Source organism: Anomaloglossus baeobatrachus, chromosome 5 (assembly GCF_048569485.1).
Source record: "Anomaloglossus baeobatrachus isolate aAnoBae1 chromosome 5, aAnoBae1.hap1, whole genome shotgun sequence".
Lineage (NCBI taxonomy): Eukaryota > Metazoa > Chordata > Amphibia > Anura > Aromobatidae > Anomaloglossus > Anomaloglossus baeobatrachus.
In genome coordinates, this window is record NC_134357.1 from 556,446,819 (window position 1) to 556,469,450 (window position 22,632).

Genomic DNA, 22,632 nt, shown 5'->3' on the forward strand with positions numbered 1-22,632 from the left:
ATTGGAGACTGTAGCAGGGTGGAGGGGCACCGGTACTCACACAGGCCGAGGGCGCCCGGGGAAAGTGCAGCACATGGGGCGCGTGCAGGTCAAAGCAGGGAGCTGTCCTGTATTAGGCTCTTTCACACATCAGTTTTTTGCCATCAGACACAATCCGGCAAAAACATGAAACGGATCCGGTGTCTGTTGCCGCCGGATCCGTTTTTTTCCCCCATAGACTTTCATTAGCGCCGGATGGCCTTGCGTTTCATCCGGTTTTTGCCGGATCCGGCAAAATTTACTTGTCCGGCAGCCGGATAAAACGTTGAAGTGAACGTTTTTGTGTCCGGCAAAAAAAACGGATAGCATCAGATCCGACGCCGTACAGCATGTTTTATAATGAAAGCCTATGGATCCGGATCCGGTAATGCGGCAAAAAAACGGATACGGCCGCCGGATCCGTTCTTTTTTAATTGAGCATGCTCAGTAGCACACCGGATCTGTCAAAAGACAGAGGGAACCAATGGAAAAAACTGATGCAACTGATCCGTTTTTTTCGCCAGATCTGTTGCATCAGTTTTTTCGCCGGATCGTATCTGATGCAAAAAAACTGATGTGTGAAAGCAGCCTTAGGCTACATTCACACGACCGTCCAGTTTTTGCAGTACGCAAAAAACGGACCTGTTTTTTCACGGATGCATCCGTCTGGCATCCGTGTGACATCCAATCGTTACGTATACGGGCCGTGTGTCATCCGTATGCCTTCCGTTTTTTTGCAGACCGCAAAACATGGAAGTAGCTAGATAGAGGGATAAATAGAGGGATGGATGAAAGAATGAATGAATGGAGGGATAGATAGATAATAGACGAGAAAGACATATATAATGTCCCACTCCCCAGCATTTTGTAATCTTGCACCCTTTAGTGCCTTTCATGTGGCACTAAAGGGTGCTTAGCCTTGTATTTAGCCAAAAAATAAATAATTAAAAATAAACGACTTTGGGTCCCCACTATTTTTTGTAGCCAGCTCGGTTAAAGCAGACGGCTGCAGCCTGCAGCTGTCAGCTTCACCTTGGCTGGTAATCCAAAACAGAGGGCACCCCCACGCTGTTATTTTAAATTAAATAAATAATTTAAAACAAAAAAAACGTGGGGCCCCCCCCCCCCCAAATTGTATCACCAGCCAAGGTAAAGTGGACAGCTGTGGTCTGGTATTCTCAGACTAGGTAGGTCCGCGGTTCTTGGACCCTCCCCAGCCTAAGAATAGCAGGCTGCAGCCGCCCCAGAAGTGGCGCATCCATCAGATGCGCCAATCCTGGTGATTTTCCCCAGCTCATTCCGATGCCCTAGTGCAGTGGCAAACGGAGTAATATATGGGGTTGATACCAGATGTGTAATGTCACCTGGCGTCAAGCCCTGGGGTTAGTAATGTCACGGTGTCTATAAGATATCCAATATCAAAACCCAGTCAGTAATAAAATATAAAAAGACTACAAACAAATTTTTATTTGAAAAAACACTCCCCAATACATTCCCTCGTTCACCAATTTATTGAAAAGAAAAAACAAATCCGGGTCTGGCGTAATCCAATAAGGGGGTCCCAAGGCAATCAATACTCACTGTCCCAGTCAATAAAGAACAGAATGTTCCCCATTGGCTGGGAGAGCAGTGCAGTGACCTAAGCTAACATCATGTCAGCCCAGGTCATTACAGGGCATGACTAGCGCCGACTTCAGGAGGTTAGCGAGGTACATTACCTGCGGTGATTGAAGCTGCTGCACTCCTGACATCAGCGCTGGTCACCAGGCTCGGTCTGGCCCGCCGGGGTACCGGGGAATTCCCCGGTAGGCTCCGGGCCCTCAGTGAGCCCCTGTGCTTTACATAGTGCGGGGCAGTGTATAGCGCCGTGGTGCCGCCGGTTTATCGGGGCCGGCGTTATGTGCAGACAGAGTGGGCAGGGCCCCCACGCTCTGATGGGCCCCCGCTCTGAGGGCCCCCAGCCTTTCCATCACAAATTGCAGCGATAGCACAAGTTCCGTGTTATCACTGCAGTCTGTACGACTGCAGAAGGACCTGCGGTGACATCACAGTCATGTGATATCACCGTACGTCCTGCACTGCGGAAGTCCCAGACCTGTCCTGGAGACCGCGTTGCTATTCAAATGTACACGCATCTTTCAGACGCGCGTACATGTGAACAGTGTGGCTGGTGACAGGACTGAGGCGGAGGAGCTGCTCAGCCCCGCACCAACACAGCGGCCGCCATCACACTGCCGCCGGAACAGCAGAGGAGAGGACGCGCAGGGCCGCAGGTAAGCGCTCAGGAGCCGAAGAAAAAAAAAAAAAAAATGTATTCCCGCGCTGCCTCCAGCTGCTTCCCAGACCGCAGGACACAGCTCCGGCTGTGTGCTCCCGGGCAAGTCCAATGCCTGCAGGAGCTGCCGGTAATCAGCTGATGAAGTCTCCCGACGCTGATGCCGTCAGGAGACTTCAGATGATTACCGGCAGCTCCTGCAGCGATCGGACGTGTGTAGGTTTTTTTCTTTTTTTTTTGCACTGATGCATTAACTGATTGTATAAAACCCGGTTATACAATCAGTTGCTGTGTGATGTGCTTCAGCCCCTTGAACCTGACAGCATCTGATCGCTTTGTTTTCCAGCAAACCGATCAGATGATATTGGATCTGGATTGGACGGCGCGGGACCCTTGACCCAGGATTACTGCGGAGGGGAGTTCTTTATTTCAATAAAGATGGAGTCACTAATTGTGTTGTGTTTTATTTCTAATAAAAATATTTTTCTGTGTGTTGTGGTTTTTTGTTTTTTTTTTATCCTTACTAGAAATTCATGGTGGCCATGTCTAATATTGGCGTGACACCATGAATTTCGGGCTTAGGGCCAGCTGATAATATACAGCTAGCCCTAACCCCATTATTACCGAGCAAGCCACCCGTCACCAGGGCAGCTGGAAGAGTTGGATACAGCGCCAGAAGATGGCGCTTCTATGAAAGCGCCATTTTCTGGGGCGGCTGCGGACTGCAATTCGCAGCGGGGGTGCCCAGAAAGCTTGGGCGCTCTGTACTGCGGATTCCAATCCCCAGCTGCTTTGTTGTACCTGGCTGGACTCAAAAATTGGGCGAAGCCCACGTCTTTTTTTTTTTAATTATTTCATGAAATTCATTTAAAAAAAAAAAAAAAGGGCTTCCCTAAATTTTTGGTTCCCAGCTGGGTCCAAATAGGCAGCTGGAGGTTGGGGGCAGCCCGTAGCTGCCTGCTGTACCTGGCTAGCATACAAAAATATGGCGAACCCACGTCATTTTTTTGGGGGGCAAAAAACTCCTGCATACAGTCCTGGATGCAGCATGCTGAGCCTTGTAGTTCTGCTCCCCCTGACTCTCCCTCCAGCATACAGTCCTGGATGGAGCATGCTGAGCCTTGTAGTTCTGCAGCTGTCTGTTCTCCTGCATACACTAGTGGAGAATGAAGAACATACTGAAGAAGGAAATTACATCAGACCTTTTTTCTTTTTTTTTTCCCCAACAATCTTTAATGGCATTGTTCACTGATAAAAAAAATGCAATGAGCAAAAACGCATGCGTTCTTTGCAGCTTTTTTTGCGTTTTTTTGCCGCAAAAAAAAAACCGCACAAAAACACAGCGTCAAAAAAACGCAGTGTGTGAACTTAGCCTAACGTGTATGTGTGAACAACGGCATAATAGGGGTCAGGAAGGGGATAGGAATGAGGATTTTACTAAAGGATGGGGGGCCCATTCATACCCTGCACAAGGATGGGGGGGCCATTCATACACTGCACAAGGATGGGGGTGACCATTTCTACACTGCACATGGATGGGAGTGACCATTTCTATACGGCACAGGGATGGGGGGGGGGGCCCGTTACCTATATACAGATCTCCTGTTTATAAAGTCATCTGTGATCACTGTATTACCTGTACACTGACACTATATACAGAGCTCCTGTGTATAATGGCACTGATGGTAATATTAATGTTATTAGTATTGTGGTTTTTATTCATGATCATTTAATGTAATATTCGTCATTGTGTAGTAGTAATATGTGGTCTTTTCATCGTTTGGTGGTATTTGTCTCTTGTATGTAGTATTATTTGGTAGCCTGGTCATAGTGTCGTGGTATTTCTCCCTTGTATGTGGTAATATTTGGTTACTATGTGGTCTAATTATGGTGTGGCGGTATTAGTCTCTTGTGGTTGTGTTTGATCACTATGTCTTGGTAATATGTTATCTGGTTATGGTGTGGCGGTATTACTCTCTTGTATGTGATTGTATTCGGTCACTATCTGGTGGTAATATGTGGTCTGGTCACGGTGTGGCGGTATTTCCCCTTTGTATGTGGTATTATTGGTCTTGGTATAGTGGATTGTGTTGTGTCTGGAGGTCACTTTTTCTCTCTATCAATATGGGGAAGAGTCTTTATTTCCAATAGTTTAAATATTTGAATGTTTAACCCCTCGCTGTCTTAGGATTATTACACTGCAACAAATATGTATTTACAGAGGTTCTCCAGCGAAAACAAGTAATCTCCTTTACTAAGGCCACGTGCACACAGTATTTGGTGAGTTTTTTACCTCAGTATTTGAAGCCAAAACGAGGAATTGTAAAATCAGTAAAATGAGAGGAAAAGTATAATAGAAAGACGGGCACCGCTTCTGCATTTTTCACCCACTACTGATTTTGGCTACAAATACTGATGTAAGATACTGACCAAATGCTGAAAGTGTGAACGCGGCCTAAGTATGTGATAACTTATTCATCTGTTGGGGTCTGATTGCTGGGACCTGCACTGATCTGCAAAATGTGCAGCTTCTATACCCCATTACACTGGAGCTCATGTCCGACTCGACCCCTGATCCATTCATTCCCTAAGTGGCTATGAGCGCTGCGCTTGTTATTATCTGACTGCTCCACAGAGGATGGATAAAGCTGCGGTCACACATCCCACCCCACAGAGGATGAATGGAGCTGCGGTCACACATCCCACCTGCCGCTGCATTGTATAATGGGCATTTCATTCTTTGATCGGTGCGGTTTCCACTGGTCTGGTTCCACCGATCAATAAGTTATCATCTACCAAACCTGTGGATCGGTGATAACTTGTCACCAAAGATCGCAGTACTGCAAACTACTGTAATTGTACAGAGTTATTGTGTGTGCACAGGAGATGTGCAGGAGCCGCCTGTGCTTTACAGTCAGCGCTCCACTATAACGGGCATAGCAGCTAATAGATATTTGCATGTAGCTGTAGGGTGGTGGGCCCCTAGAGTTATTTCCCCTGGTAGGCCCCAGACACCCCAGTCTGACCCTGCTGGTCACCATCTTCTATGCCCGCAGCGTTCTCAGATCACCTCTCGCGAGCGGCCCATGACGTCATCGGTATACACAGTTTCGGGCCGTGCACAAGATGTGATGTGACGAGTGCTTACGTCAGGAGAGCAGGACTTCATCAGCACAGGTAATGATCTCACCTAACTTCCTGATGGCGACGCTCATCATCCCCGCAGCTGCTCGCACTGCAGTGTCAGTATAAGCCTGCACTGCAGTGCTGGCATATGCTGACACACTGCAGTGCAGACAACTGCGGGGCTGGCGGGGGGCGGGACACAGACTGCACGGGCACCGGCTAACGGAAGTCTCACAGAAGTGCTTCCGTGTGGCTTCCGGGGATTTTGCGGGCCCATTGACTTGTATTGAGTCACGGTCCGATATCACGGAACAGAATAGAACATGTTCCATAATAATGGAACGGACATACGGCATCCAATGTGTTGTTTTGTAAGATTGGATGCACACGGAAGTGCTACTATGTGCCATCCGATCCTACACAAAATACATTGAAAAGATGGTCCTGTCTGTGGGTCCGCAAAAAAACAGGAACTGACCAGGACAGACGGAATGGTCATGTGAATGAGCCCTTAAGTGTAGGGTCTCAGTCCAACCATCAGAGTGAATACACATGGGGCTGCCATAAAGGAGGTGATTAACTGTCTTTACACACAGCAAATCCAAGATGGCAGCCCCCGGTGCTTCAGTAAAACTAGAATTAAATAAAAACTAAATAAACAGTGAATTTAATTTTGTATTAAAAATACTTGATTTCATAATAACTATTATTAATACAAAAATAAAAAACACGCGACACCTTCTCTTTAAAGCATCCTCCCCCTACAGATAAGAGAACTGGGCAGCTGAGAGTCAACCTCTTCTAATTTCAGGGGATAGGGTGGATCCTACCTGTAAGATCTGGCTGAAACAGATATCAGCAGTGGTCTAGCAGCAGAATGGTGACCATTTGATATGGCCGGACTACAACCCTGATAAAGCAGCCACAGCCGGTGACTGAGAAGAATCTCTGACTTCTCTGCATTTAGTGGTCACTACTCACCTGGATAGTCATATGTAGGAATTTCCACTTTAAACCACTCATCATCCCTCACATATGTCTCTGTAGTATTAATATGGGGCAGATCTTCAACCTGAAACAAATATTGTAAAAGTCACAGACAGATGGAGAAGTCCCATCTATGATCAGCTCTAATCCTGCCATCTCCACCGCTCTCATTACACAATATAAAACATATTAAAACATATACCGTATTTTTCTGACTATAAGACGCACTTTTTTTCCTCAAAATCTTGGGGCAAAGTGGGGGGTGCGTCTTATAGTCCGATGGCTGCGGGGAAGGGGGGGGGGGTTCGGTGGTGGTGGAGCGGGTCATCAGAGGCAGGAGCAGGCTGTAGCAGCACCTACCGTGACCACGTGGGCCCACTCATTAGCTTCATTTCATATGCACTGCATCCCGACACCCATCATCTCTCAGCCCTGAAGGCGGCGCTGAGAGGTGGGCGGGGTGATGGGCGGGGCATGCGTGCATACTAAACAGCCGGCCCGCGTGATCATCCCTGGCTCTAACAGCCTCGAGTGAACATGTGTGGCTATATTCACTGATTCACTGCCCCCCGCATATCATCATCAACGCAATGGGCAGTGAATAAGTACGGTATACTCACCGGTCACTTGTTCCCTGCAGCATCGCAATGTCCTCCTGTCTGCCAGCCTGCTGATCTGTGTGTAGAGCGGTGCACACAGCGATGACGTCATCGCTATGTGCACGGCTCCACACAGCGATGACGTCATCGCTATGTGCACGGCTCCACACAGGTCAGCGGTGCTGCTGCTGGCACAGACAGGAAGAAGAGCGATGCTGCGCGGTGTGAGGATAGGTGAGTATACAGCGGAAGTCCTCCACTTGTGAGGCGAGACTGAAGTGAGCGCAAGATCAGCGGTGACTTCAGTAAGGTGATGTGTGGTGACAGCTGAAGTCACCGCTGATCCCGTGCGCCTCACTTCACTTGTAGCCTGACCCTCACAGAGTGGTTGTGCTCTATAGCCGTTCGCTGTGATTGTCAGATGTAGCAGAGCTGGATGTGTCGTGGGACCTCGTGTGGATTACGCCGGACCTTCAGGGGTGTTTTACGCGTTAATAAAGTGGTGATAGGTTTTTTTTTGTGTGTTTTATTTCAAATGAATGATGATTGTGTTTATTTACTTTCACTTACAGATTAGTGCTGAGGGGGGGGGGGGGGGGTGTCTCCTAGACACCTGCCATAACAAACCTAGGACTTAGTGGCAGCTATGGGCTGCCATTAACTCCTTATTACCCCGATTGCCACCACATCAGGGCAATCGGGATGAGCCGGGAAAAGTCCCGGGACTGTCGCATCTAATGGATGTGGCAATTCTGGGCAGCTGCTAGCTGTTATTTTTAGGCTTGGGGGGCTCCTAGTAACATGGGTCTCCCCAACCTGAGAATACCAGCCCCCAGCTGTGAGACTTTATCTTGGCTGGTATCAAAATTGGGGGACCGCATGTGGGTTTTCTTTTTTTTTTTTATTTAATTTACTGTACGATATAGACCCGGCCACTGATGTCTGTGATTGGCTGTAGTCAGACAACTATCACTCAGCGTGGGGGCAGGTCTGCCTGCAACCAATCACAGATACCGGTGAGCAGGGAAGGAGTGAATATGTTATGAGCCTAATGAGCGGCCGGCTCTGGAAGATGAAAGAGCTGCTGCGGCAGCAGTGCGACGGCCAACTGGTGATTAGTGAGTATGTAGCGCTTGCTCCTACTCCTTTGCGTCCGATTCTGGTCCACATAAACTTTATATGGGGAGCAGTATCTGGCCAAATACCAGCTCTCTGAAACGCAGGGACAAAATGCAAAAAGAATTGACATGCTGCAGTGGTCACCAGAAAGACGCAGCAAAAAAAAAAGAAAAAAAAAATGGAATCCCATAGACTTTGCTGGGGAAGGAAATTCATGCAGTTTTGAGACCAAAACTGCACCTAAAAAAAACGTGCAAAAACACGGCAGAAAGCGCAGCGTGCAAACACAGACTAAAGGGTTATGTTTTTATGTGATGGGGACATATACTGTATACAAGGATGGGGATAATATACAAGGCAGGAGGATCAATACCAGGATGGGGTACCTTAGTAGAGAATTTAGGAACATTATCCCCATAACAGTGTCAGCAGCAGATCCTCGCCCCATAACAGTGTCATGACCACTTTTTTTGCTTAAAATTTTATTTTCTTCCTCTAAAACCAGGGTGCGTCTTATAGTACAAAAAATATAGTAATACTGGAGGATAAAACAAGACTGAGCACAAGCCCTTCACAGCCGTCTACACATCATAGGGAGATTTCATGGCACCTTCTCTCCATCTACCTGATGATCCTGAGGAACATCGGGATCTTCTTGTTTACAGTCCTGTGGGAGAAGAGGACGGGGACATCTCTCTGGTGTTGTCCTCTTACTGGATAGACCTGGAGGAGACACATACAGGGACTGAATTCATTCCTTACATACAGATAATTATAGGCCGTGTGTATTTAGTCCTGTCTATTACCTGGTGATGTGAGGGGCTGGGGAACCTCCATCATGACGTCCTTGTACAGATCTTTGTGTCCTTCTAAATACTCCCACTCCTCCATGGAGAAATAGACGGTGACGTCCTGACACCTTATAGGAACCTGACACATACAATGATACCGTCACCCCCGATCCCTTCATAGCGTTACTGTATAATGTCCCAGCATTCCCAGCAGTGTCACCTCTCCAGTCAGCAGCTCAATCATCTTGTAGGTGAGTTCTAGGATCTTCTGGTCATTGATGTCCTCATGTATCGGGGGGTGAGGTGGAGGCCCCGTGATTGGGCTCAGGGGTCTTCCCCATCCTTCAGACACAGGGTCCTGACAGCGCTCACTAGAGGTCTTCTTCACTACTGTGTAATCCTGGTTATGGAGAGACACAGTAAGAAATCTCACTCCAGACATTTCCAGAGTCCTCACCTCTCCAGTTCTGTCCATCTGTTATTCCCATAGATAAGAATGGTGTAATGTGACGTCATCAGAATCTCTCACCTCTCCAGTAAGCCGGAAGAGGATCTCTAGGGTGAGGTGTAATATCCTCTCCGCCATCTTGTCCCTGTCCATATCCATCCTTCACGGGGCAATCAGGAGAATTCTCTTCTATAGAGCGATTGTTCTCCCCCAGCATCTAATGTGTATGGAGCCTGAGCCCAGTAATGGGGAATCTCCACACACCTCCTCCTGCAGAGCCGCACACTAGATATATGGCTGCTCTGTGCTTCCAGGACCTGTGATGATGTCACATGGAGGGGAGGAGTCAGGGGTCACATGATCAGCTCCTCAGTGTATGCAGGGCTCTGCTGTGCTGGGTGTCATGGTGCTGGATGAGGGGAAGTTTATGTGTGGGGTCAGGAGGGGTTTACAGAGTGGATGTAGCAGAGCCGTGTGTGTACGAGGTGTACGGAGCAGAGCCGTGTGCGTACAAGGTGTACGGAGCGGAGCCGTGTGCGCACGAGGTGTACGGAGCGGAGCCGTGTGTGTACGAGGTGTACGGAGCGGAGCCGTGTGTGTACGAGGTGTATGGAGCGGAGCCGTGTGTGTACGAGGTGTACGGAGCGGAGTCGTGTGTGTACAAGGTGTACGGAGTGGAGACGTGTGTGTACGAGGAGTATGGAGCGGAGCCGTGTGCTTACGAGGTGTACGGAGCGGAGCCGTGTGCGTACAAGTTGTGTACGGAGCGGAGCCGCGTGCGCACGAGGTGTACGGAGCGGAGCCGCGTGCGCACGAGGTGTACGGAGCGGAGACATGTGCGCGGTGTACGGAGCGGAGACGTGTGTGTACGAGGTGTACGGAGCGGAGCAGTGTGCGTACGAGGTGTACGGAGCGGAGCCGTGTGCGTACGAGGTGTACAGAGCGGAGCCGTGTGTGTACGAGGTGTACGGAGCGGAGCAGTGTGTGTACGAGGTGTACGGAGCGGAGACGTGTGCGCGGTGTACGGAGCGGAGCCGTGTGTGTACAAGGAGTATGGAGCAGAGACGTGTGTGTACGAGGTTTATGTAGCAGAGCCGTGTGTGCACGAGGTGTACGGAGCAGAGCCGTGTGTGTACGAGGTGTACGGAGCAGAGCCGTGTGTGTACGAGGTGTACGGAGCGGAGCCGTGTGTGCACGAGGTGTATGGAGCAGAGCTGTGTGTGCACCACGTGTATGTAGCAGAGCCGTGTGCGTACGAGGTGTATGTAGCAGAGCCGTGTGTGCACGAGGTGTACGGAGCAGAGCCGTGTGTGCAAGAGGTGTACGGAGCGGAGACGTGTGTGTACGAGGTGTACGGAGCGGAGCCGTGTGTGTACGAGGTGTACGGAGCGGAGCCGTGTGTGTACGAGGTGTGCAGAACAGAGTTGTGCATGTACGGAGCAGAGCCGTGTGTGTATTACGTGTGCAGAGTGGAGCCGTGTGTGTATTTCTACACAGCTGACACTCTCGGGTCAGGAGAGTCACCGGCCGGTCCGGACAGTGCGGTGCGATCCATGTACGGGTCATCCGCTCCTGTGACTTTCGCCTTACACCGACTCCGTCACTTTTCCAGCTTTAATTAACCTGTAACTTTTACTTTGTGTAATTAAAATCTTCCGAGGTGTGAAATGTAATATACGGTGATGATGCATTTAATACATATTGAATATAACCAAAAATGCAGGACTAATTTAAAATGGCGCTTGCATTTGTATAACACACCCATTGTCTGGTTCGTCTCAGACAAGGGGAGTTTTCTTGATCATGAGACTTTTATTAATACATGCTGAGTTAGCTTAATAACATGATGAAATGCATATATACTGTATATATTACTCAATGTAAGCTCTTTCTGCTGCTTAACCAATAGGATTTTAGGAGGCACCCCTGGCCCTCAGCCAGAGGGCTTCTTATATTATTCCTTGTACTTTTTCAATAAATCAGAATTTTGCATCGACCATGCCTGGCGGACTTTGATTTGTGTAGAGATTAGAGCTGAGCGGATCCGGACTGTAAAAGTCCGGATCCGCACGGTTTCAATGATATCTGGGTGCCGGGCCCGGGCGTGGGATTCCGGGTGCACGATCCGGATTCGGCAAATAAATTAAAAATAAATAAAACAACAAATAAGCGTCATTTTCATACTTACCGAGACTCGGTGTCATGGCGGCACACTGCTTCCGGGTCGTGCATTCACTTCCTGTACTGTGCACGCAATCACACAGCTTTCCGTGTTTTCACCGCCCACCGACCGTCCTCTCATCTGTGATTGGTTGCAGGCTGACGCGCCCCCCAGCCTGTGACAGTCTCTGCTGCAGTCATTGCTCATCGCGGCTCAGTCATAAGCTACACTCAGAGCTGGCAGTCTTCCCTATGGCTGCTCGCTCTGAGATGTAGCAGCGCTCAATGTGTCGTCGTGGGACGTCGTGTGGATTACGCCGGACCTGGAGGGGTGTGTTGGGGGGTAATAAAGTGCTGAAGAAGGGCGCGTTTTGTACTTTATTTCAAATAAAGGATTTTTCTCTGTGTCTTTTTTTTTACATTCACTTACAGGTTTGTATGATGCAGGTATCTGATAGACGCCTCTGCCATCACAAACCTAGGGTTTAGTAGCAGCTGTGTGCTGCTATTAACCCCTGCTATTACCCTGATTGCCACCACTCCAGGGCAATCGAGAAGAGCCAGTATTGCACCAGGAATGTCACATCTAATAGATGCAGCAATACCGGGCGGCTGCGGGCTGAGAATATACCAGCCCCCAGCCGGCGTTATCATGGCTGGGGATGAAAAAGGGGGACCGCACGTCGGATTTTTTTTTTAATTATTTATTTAAATTAAAAAAAGGCTGCATGCGAAGGACTCCCGCGAGTCTGACATCGCAGCACAGCCGCACACTTCTGACAGGAGCGTGTATGTGTTTCTAGGTACATACACGCTCATGTTCAGAGAACGGCAGGCTGTAAAAAGAAAAAAATTTCCTGCCAGCTCATGGAAATTTGGTGCTGAAATCTGGTGCAGACGATTTCAGCACCAAATGTGCACCTTCTGGCAAAAATCGCGTAAAAATAACTGTGGCAAGAAAATGCTGCAAAACACCGCATTTTTTTTGCTAGGAGGTGTAGATTGGATGCAGGAATATGGTGTAAATGTCAGTACCAAATTTGCATCACTTGGCCCAAAAAAAAAATTAAAAAAAATTCTGCCTGCAAGTGGAAATTTGGTGCTGAAAGCTGGTGCAGATGACTCCAGCACCAAATGTGCAACTCCTAGCAAAAAAACACGGCAAAAATTGCGGAAAAATAACCGCGACAAAAACCGCGGCAAAAAAATGCGGCAAAACACCACGTGTCTTTGCCAGGAGTTGTAAATTGGATGCAGGATTATGATGTAAAAATGTCAGCACCAAATTTGCATCCCTTGGCCCAAAAAAAAAAAAAAAAAAATTCTGCCAGCAAGTGGAAATTTGGTGCTGAAAGCTGGTGCAGATTAATTCAGCACCAAATATGCATCTCCTGGTAAAAAAAACGCAGCAGAAATCGCAGAAAAATAACTGCGGCAAAAACCACAGCAAAAAAATGCGTCAAAAGACCGCGTTTTTTGCCAGGAGGTGTAGATTGGATGCAGGAATATGGTGTAAAAAATTTCAGCACAAAATCTGCATTTCTTGGCCATAAAAACTGCAATTTTTCTGCTAGGAGATGCAGGTCTATGAACTCAGTGACCTCCACCTGAGGTCAGGTTAGCTGCGATCACAGATGAAGGACCATGGGAACCTCCAGCTGTGACCGCAAATGACCTGAGTGACGTTACCGCTCATTGCGCAGCTCATTCACTCTCTGGAGCTCACAGAGAGCGGTCGGTCGTGCCTCTCTCTGTGATATTCAGAAGTTAAAGAGCTGAAGCGGCGTGGGACCTCGTGTGGATTACGTCGGAGCTGCAGGGTGATGGGGGGTTAATAAAGTGGTGGAGGAGGGGGTGTTTGTATTTTATTTCAAATAAAGGATTTTTCTGTGTGTCTGTGTTTATTTACATTCATTTGCAGGTTGTGATGCAGGTATCCGATAGACGCCTGTGCCATCACAAACCTAGGGTTTAGTAGCAGCTGTGCGCTGTTATTAACCCCTGCTATTACCCCGATTGGCACCGCATCACACCACCGGTATCGCACCGGGATTGTCACATCTAATAGATGCGGCAAAACCGGGTGGCTGCGGGCTGGAATACCAGCTCCCAGCCGGCGTTATCTTAGCTGGGTATGAAAATTAGGGGGAATCGCACGTTGTTTTTTTTAAAATTATTTATTTAAATTAAAAAAAAAGCCGCATACGGTATTACCGGAATCACACATGTGAGGGACTTGCGCGAGTCTGCCATGGCATCACCCGGCAAAGCCTCGCACGTGTGACTGAATACACAGCACAGATACAGCATGACAGCTGGGGCTGCAGCCGCGAGCTATATCTGTACTGCCGATTGTTTATTTTTTACCACGATACTGACCGGCAGACACTTGCACTGCTTTCCCCACCCTCCAGCTATCCTGGCGCCTGTGATTGGTTGCAAACAATTACACGCGCCGGTGGGCGGGCAAAACAATGAATATTGAATTGTCGGCTCCGGAAGGGAATAGCGTGACTCGGAATGAGTGTGTCACCATGATAGCGCCTCGGTGAATATGCTGCGCTCGCTCCTACCCCCTATCCCCTCCACAAATGTTTTTAACCTCCGTATTCCGGTCCCCATTGACTTATATGGGCACCGAATTCCGGAGCAGATCAGACTCTTTAAAATCTGGCAGTGATCCGCCAGTACCAGATTTTTGGCCGTTCGATCAGCTCTAGTAGAGATATATATATTGCATGCAATATAGCCCTTTAATTACTAATTTGGAGTGCAGGTGTCAAAGAGATAGACGTGCATCATGTTAATGGCATCAACCTAAATTTCCAACCACGTCAGCTGGCGTCCCAGTGCGGGGCAAGGGTGAAATATGTCCGGACCGAGGAGAGCCGTGACACACTTCCACTCTACCACGAACAACAGGAGGCCTGGAAATTGCAACTCCTAGAAGGTAAGAAAATCAATTATCTTATCTTCTTGTGTTTCTTCTTTTTTTGTGTGGGAGTGTGAGGTATCGGCTGCCAGAGTTTGGACACACTGTATGACCATCCTAAAGTCCTAGCTCTTGAACCTAATCGTGTTTTCCTTTAACATCTGCATTTTTTTGTTTCTGAGTTTTGGATGGACCGTGTATGTAGTGTGAATAGATTTTGATAGTACTTTAAATATCAACAACAGCTGGCGTATAGTGATGGTGAGTGTAATTTCTTATCACCCACGTGATACTGGTTTGACATGTACTCTGATTCTTCCGGAAGCAAGAGTTTTCAGACTAGACATTTACACTGGAGTAGCGGTAGATGAACCTGTTGTGTTGTGTTGTTGTGAACTGAGGTAGAATCTAGACATTTGTGTAATTCTGTGGATCTGCATAGTTGCTGGTGCAGAAGAGAACCGTATTAATTCACAGACCAGGCATCCTCTCATGATTAGGAGGCAACGCCCCCCACCCTATAAGTCGTCCCCAGAGGGTTGGACTTGTGTAGTTTCTCTAACTCAAAATCCCGATTGGAATGAAACTTGTGCAGTGTGTGGGGCTCCATGTCCACGTAAGGCCAACCCATTATTTCATGTATTGAATGCAGATGGCATGCCCTATGTCCTGCCCTCCCTAGCCTCTCCAGACGCCATTTCAGGTCAGGCCGCACCCAGTTCCTCTTCAGCAGCCGGTTTTGAATCAATCATCCCCATAATAACAGTAAACAAAAATGTAGACTGGATAAACTACCTGTACTACAACCAACAACGCTTCGTAAATTACACCAGAGATGCCCTAAAAGGAATTGCTGAACAACTAGGACCCACCTCAGTTATGGCCTTTCAAAATAGGATGGCCCTCGACATGATACTGGCAGAAAAAGGGGGGGTCTGTTAAATGATAGGATCTAACTGCTGTACTTGCATACCTAATAATACTGGCACCGATGGGAGTATAACTAAAGCCCTAAAAGGCCTCACTGATTTGTCCGAATTGGCCACAAACTCAGGTACACAACAATGGGACACTTGGTTTGGTTGGTGGAGAAGGTTGCAAAATGACCTCATTAAGGAATTATTATTATCTGTGTTCTGATGGTATTGGCCTTAACCATGTGCTGTGTAGCTCCATGCATCAAGAAGATGGTATCTAAATCTATGGATGAGACGATGACCATGCATGCCGCTTTTGATGATGTTTCACCACCGCCTGAGGAATATGAGGCTCTGAGTGCAACCAATCCTGATAAATATGAACTGATGAGAGGGCCACCACTACCTCCTTCTCCCCAGATACTGTATGCCAGTGTGGAACATAGGCAAGAGGACAATTATGGGACAGGAACTGATTTCTTTCTGTCACCCTGTGTTTTCCTTTCCCCTTTGATCCTCAGCGAGAGGGCTTCTTATATTATTCCTTGTACTTCCTCAATAAATCAGAATTCTGCATCGATCATGCCTGGCGGACTTTGATTTGTGTAGAGATATATATATTGCATGCAATATAGCCCTTTAATTACAAATTTGGAGTGCAGGTGTCAAAGAGATAGATGTGTATCATGTGATGGCATCAGCCTAAATTTCTAACCACATCAATGGAGTATAACACCGGCATATCCTCACACCTAATATCATATACCGTGATGGAGGATAACACCGGCATATCCTTACACCTAATGTAATATACCGTGATAGAGGATAACACATGTATATCCTCACACCTAATGAAAATACCATAATGGTGGATAACACAGACATATCCTTACTCCTAATGTAATATACCGTGATGGAGGATAACACCGGCATATCCTCACACCTAATGTAATATACCGTGATGGAGGATAACACCGGCATATCTGACGCACCCCAGGGCTTTGTGGTACTCGGTCCTGGGCCTTGTATTCACTGGGGCGTATCATGGGTGGCCGTAGCCCAGTTCCGTAACCCTGGGGGTCGCTTAGAAGGGGATAGAAAGGGAAAAATAAAAATAAAGTGTTTTTCTTGACGCCACTTGTGGTATACGGCTATATGTATAAAGCCGCCGCTGCAAAGTCTTTCTCTGCTGGGGCTGGTGGTATTGGGCAGCTTGGATATTATGGCTCTCCGCAAGTAGAGCTAGACCCCAGGGGAAGATGATGGTGGTTGTAGTACGGTGATGCAAACTTATAGGAAGAATTCTGACAACACAGGAGCTGCGGTTTAACTTTTGCTTTACTCACTGGTTTGGAGTAGCTGCAACCCGGCTGGTGCTGGTCTCTACCAATCGGGTATTCCCTTTGTTCGAGTGCCGGTGTAGTGACCTGGTGAGCTTTACTTCCATGCACCCGTCTGTAGTTGGTGGGTCCCCATGGCCTGAAGCGTTCTTGGGGTCCCTTCCTGTTGTCACCGTCTTGGCCAGTATGGCAGGCAGATTGAACCTCTCTTGGGTCAGACCTCTGTCCCCGTTCCCAAGTTCCCTCTTTGCTGCTGTGCCCTGGACACTAACGTCACGGAGGTCCTTGATGGTCCCCTCACCGGGCCATTTTTATCAGGTGAGCTTGTAGCGTCCTCCTGAACTAGGGCTCTGCACCCCACCAGTACTGGGTCCAGTGAGTACTCACACTGTACTCTCCCTGGCAACCGTACTCTTTTTACTCAATCAGTCACTTTACACTCTCCGTCTGTGTACTGACTTCTGACTTAACGTCTTGCTGACTCAACGTCTAACTGGTTTCTGTCTGACAAGATGTCCATCTCCCTTCACTCCACTGACTAGCCCCTCCTCTTCCCAGGTGGAGGGGCTAGTGGATTGGATGCGTCCCGACCAATAGGTGGCCATCCATCAGTTCCGTCTCTAGCTTGTCACCCAGTGTAGGGAACAGGGCGTGGATTTGTGTGTGCGTGTGTTGTGGTTCTTACCGGCACTGGTCTTCCAGGAATCCAGGGTTAGATGTAGTACCCTGTGGCACCTGACACTCAGAGGCGCCACATTCCCCCTTGGTAAATCCCAGCAAGTCCTCGGGCTGCAAACATAAACAACAAATTATCACATTTTTTTTTTTTTAAACCAAATTTTTATTTCTTTTCTTGTAATGGTAAAATAGGGTACAGAATGAAGAAAATAAGGGTCATCAAATCAAAATATCAAATAACATAGTCTCTACAATTTATCGATCAAATATTTGTCACGGTCATCAAATTTGCTCCTTCCCCTTCTTCGTCAATGTATATTTCCATTATTCAGTCTCCGCTACCCCCCTTCAGCATTCCTTGATAACGTGTTACAAACATTACTTATAAACACTATCCCTCCCATCCCCCCTCCCCTCTCCATGCGACACAACCCAGAATTTGGCCAACTATGCTTTCAGCTCGCACAGGGACCCTGACAGGTCTTCCTTCATGTACCATTCCGTAGACACAAATGTGGACATTATTTGTATTATTTCTTCTCTAGAACATATAACGCTTATGAACTTTCTCCATTTACTGAAAAATTTTGCTGTCATCCTTTCTTTACACCTCTCCACTATCACCTTCTCCAACATGAGCGTTTTTTTTCAATTGATTAACAAGTTCTTCTTTTGTTGGTATTTCCTTCAACAGCCACTTCTGAAGAATAGCCCTTTTACTTATCATTGCTATATCATGGAAAAGATTCGGTAACTTGTCTCCTCCTTTCTCTCCCTCCTCCCAATGCTGATAGTGAAATAACCAGACCATTGGATCCAACTCTACATTTCTATTCCAGATTTTCCTCACTACCCCTTGGACTTGTTTCCAAAATCTTTCAATCCTTTCGCACTGCCATATCCCATGATATAGATCTGTTTATTCCGTACCACAATTTGGACAACTCATCATCTTATCTGGATGTCTTGCATTCAGTATATTAAATCCATAGATAGCTCTATGTATGATCCTGAATTGGGTATCTCTTAAGTTCTCATTCACAATCTTCTTTCTCATCACCATCCAACCATTCAAAATCTTCTCCTCCGCCTCTTGATCTCCCAACTGCTTTGCCCACCCTTCCAACATTCTTCCTGATATGTTAGGGACTAACACTTCTCTCATATTTCCATAAAGACTTGATATATTTGTGGCATGGATGTCCCTATATATGATTGCATCCATCTGATTTGCCTCATATTCGTTATTTATGTTGTATAGTTTCTTCATTATCCCTTGTTTCACCTGTTCAAACTGGAGAGTCTGGAATGGGCACAAGTCATACTTTGCTCTCAACTCCTCACACGTCATCCATCTCCGTTCTGTATCATGCATCAGGTTTTTTAGAGTTCCAATCCCTTTTTCCCTCCATTCTTTAAAGAGATAATTTTCCCTTCCCTGTGGAAAGTCAGGACAAGCCCATATATTAAGGAATTTGGAGATGTTCCAGGCTAACCCGAACTTTTTCCTAACCGCCATCCAAGTCATCACTGTGTTTCTACAAATCAGTGAGTGTTCAATATTGGGCGGCAAATTTGGAATGGAGGTATGTAGGATTGAACTCAGGTCCCAAGGTTTACAAAATTCAGCCTCTATATCCCAGTCAGAATACCTACTTGTTCATCTAATCCAATCGACTACATGTCTTAAGATACAGGCCAAATTGTACCCCCTGATGTTAGGTAGTCTGATCCCTCCATTTTCCGTTGATAACATTAGCTTTTTGGCACTAATCCTCAGCCTATATCCCTTCCACAAAAAACGTGAGAACGCTTTTGTCAATCTGTTCACATCCGAGTGTTTAAGAAGCAATGGGATTGTCTGCATTGGATAGAGAAGCTTGGAAAAGCTCATCATTTTTATTAGATGATTTCTTCCCAGAAGAGTCAACGGCAAATTTGCCCAACCTTGCAGTTCACGTTCAATTTTCTCAATCAAAGGGGAATAATTTAATGAATATATGGTCTTAGTATCCCTCCTAACCTGTACTCCCAAGTATTTAATTGTATTTCTAGCTATTGGAATGTCACATAATGCACCCCTCTCCCCCTCCGCTCTCTTTCCGTCCAAGAAGAGAATTTCACATTTGTTTTTGTTAAGTCTAAACCCTGCTAACCTCCCAAACTCCTCAATTTGTTCTATGACTCTACTCAATTGCGTTTTAGGTTTGCTCATGAACAGGATTATATCGTCAGCAAATAAGGCTGAGTGCAATGACTTCCTCCCTACCTTGATCCCTTCAAACCATCCCCCCTCATTCAAACGTCTATCCAGTGGTTCAATAGCCAAGTTAAACAATAGTGGTGACATCGGGCATCCTTGCCTGGTTCCCTTCATCAAAGGAAATGTTTTTGACAGAAATTCTGGGGTACTCACTCTTGCCTGAGGATTTGCATAAAGGACCCTCACAAAATTCCTAAAAGCTCCGTGTAAGCCCAGGTGATCTAACACCTATTCCAGCCATGACCACCTCACATTGTCAAAGTCTTTCTCCGCGTCCAAGGTGATCAAGGCTGGATGCCCCTCCCTCCTTTCTCTGCTTTACTACATCAATTGCTAGCATTACTTTCCTAATGTTTGTCACCACTGAACGCCCTTTAACAAAGCCAGCCTGGGCGAGATCTATAATCTCTGGCAATACTGCCGCTAACCTATTTGCCATCAACTTCGCTAAAATTTTTAGGTCTTGATTAATCAGCGAGATGGGCCTATAACTAGATGGGTCTTCTAAATTCTTTCCTCCTTTAGGAATGAGCTTTATATAGGCTGTATTAAATGTACCCGATATTCTTTCCCCGTCCATGATGACACATGACCCATACTCTTTTTTTCACCCTCTTAATTCTTATAAATAAATGACACCGGAGACAAATATTGTGGAAATAAAATGGCCGTGTTGTTTATTAGGAGTTTATTTTCCATAAATTAAACCTTTTTATTAAACCATGAATACCATAAAAATACCGTTATAACCAATCCATACTGAATAACACCGTAATAACTCCGTAATCCACCCAGATGGCTGGGCGATTCTTCCTCCCTAAGAAAACAACACGACAAAAACAAAAACATAAAGTTATTAATCGACATAATGAAAGATTAACAAAAAAAAAAAAGGGGGCGGGTGGGCGGGAGAAGCTTTCTCTTCATCAGCTGTGACTGACTCACAGTTGGTGAAGCAGCCCCTTATATAAAACAAAACCTGCACAGCAACCACGAACTTCCAATCAATAACTGTAAAATTAGGCGCGCAGCGACCCCATTGGTTACTAGGGGACACTCACGTTACTAGGCAGATTTGAAAATTAACCCCTGACTATAAAAACACATAAACAATCCTGCATAAACCCTCATGTTCAGTGTCAACATGCAGTCCCTGCGCTATTTGCTAACAGGGACTGTTCATGATGACACATGACCCATACTCTTTTTTTCACCCTCTTAATTCTTATAAATAAATGACACCGGAGACAAATATTGTGGAAATAAAATGGCCGTGTTGTTTATTAGGAGTTTATTTTCCATAAATTAAACCTTTTTATTAAACCATGAATACCATAAAAATACCGTTAGAACCAATCCATACTGAATAACACCGTAATAACTCCGTAATCCACCCAGATGGCTGGGCGATTCTTCCACCAGGGGGACGCTGATAACCATCAGCGCCCCCCCCCCCCTACAACCCAGCCATCTTTCCACAATATTCTGTAGGCCAAGGTTGAAAATGTCCAGCCCTACTTCTGAGAGGTGCACCCCATCCCGTCTATATAAACCCTGGATAAAACCCTCCAATTCAACATGCCGATAGGAAAAATCACCTATTGAAATCACAAATTTTTCAATCAGCCTGTTGATTCGTTTCCTAATTTTTTCCAAAAATTCAAAACCATTGTCACGCCAAACCAACCGCGGAATAACCTCAGAAAAAACTACCGAAACACTCGGAAATAAATTCTTAATTAACACTAAATCCCGACGCATGAAATATAACAAATCCAACGTTTTTACTGAACCAATGTCATTACCAGATAAATGAATAATTATTAAATCAGGAGGTGGGGCATGCAAAGCGTTCTTCTGTAACTCCGAAAGCAGCTGGTTCCACCTCATTCCCCTACTACTGTACCAACAAATATTGAGGACTTGAACGGGAAACGATAAATTTTCGGAATAATTCCGCAAAGAGGCCCTCTTCTGTGCCCAAAATACAAAAGAATGACCGATAATCCAAACAGTTAAGGGTCCTAAAACAAAGAAAGTTAATTAAAAAACATATCAGGCCTCACATAACGCCTATAACAATTAGAACGCCATCTCCCAATCTTCTTAATTTTATTCTTCCGCATACCCAGACAGGCAGCTGCGGTCGCTGCCCCAATTCGGAAGGAATGTGTTGAGAACCTCAAGCCCCCCAAACCCAGCTCGCATAAAGAGCGCTGCATTAGCTTAGAAAACTGGAACCTTGTAGCAGGTTCACCATTAACATGAATAAACAAATTACCAGGTATCCTTGGGCAAATATTCAACCACATTCTCAAATTAGCAACCGGACAGACTAGAGAGTCAGCCACTGTTCTTAATTTAATACTAACCCCTTTTCCATACTGGTCCGTTTTTGATCTACCCAGGAAAATTACACAATAAGACATGGATAAACTCACATCAGTTAACAATAAACCACCTACCTTGTGCTTGCTAGGAGCAACCAGTTCACCAATCCTGAGAGCTGCAAAAAACGCTATCACAAAAGCACAGCGAAACAAACAAGCCTCCACTGAGTCATAACAAACTGAACCTAAGACCTCCCATAGTCGTCCTAACAGTTCTACAGAAAGAGGGCGCCTAGAATCAGGATGGCAATTCCCTTTTTTGAACCCTTTTAATACCTGTTTTACTGGAAAATAAGAAAACAGTGACACCCCTCCTTTAAGTTTCAAAAAGAACGATATACCCGATAAGTCTTTGTGGAGCGATGCATAACTCTTACCATTGTATAAATACATATTAATATACTGCAAAACCCATTCCACATTAGGATTATTATAAGACATATGATTCGACTTGCAAAAAACTTTCCATTCCTTCCATGCTGCGGCATACGCCGCCCATGTACTAGGAGCCAGAGAACCTTGAATAAAACCAGGTATGAGATTTAAATTATCTGCCACAGTTCCTCTGGACAAGGCACCATCTGACAAG

The 22,632-nt window shown here is 46.3% G+C and overlaps 1 protein-coding gene across 1 annotated transcript in view; it reads right to left on the reverse strand.

Moving 5' to 3' along the window:
• Positions 1-22,632, reverse strand: part of LOC142312998 (uncharacterized) — a 93,212-nt gene that overhangs the window by 14,410 nt on the left and 56,170 nt on the right. The window contains exons 13-17 of the mRNA XM_075351985.1: positions 21,560-21,677; positions 20,395-20,470; positions 8,931-9,066; positions 8,750-8,847; positions 6,401-6,491 (exon numbers count right to left, since the gene is read on the reverse strand). Coding sequence (XP_075208100.1) covers positions 6,401-6,491; positions 8,750-8,847; positions 8,931-9,066; positions 20,395-20,470; positions 21,560-21,677 — 519 coding nt within the window. The remainder of the gene's footprint in view (positions 1-6,400; positions 6,492-8,749; positions 8,848-8,930; positions 9,067-20,394; positions 20,471-21,559; positions 21,678-22,632) is intronic.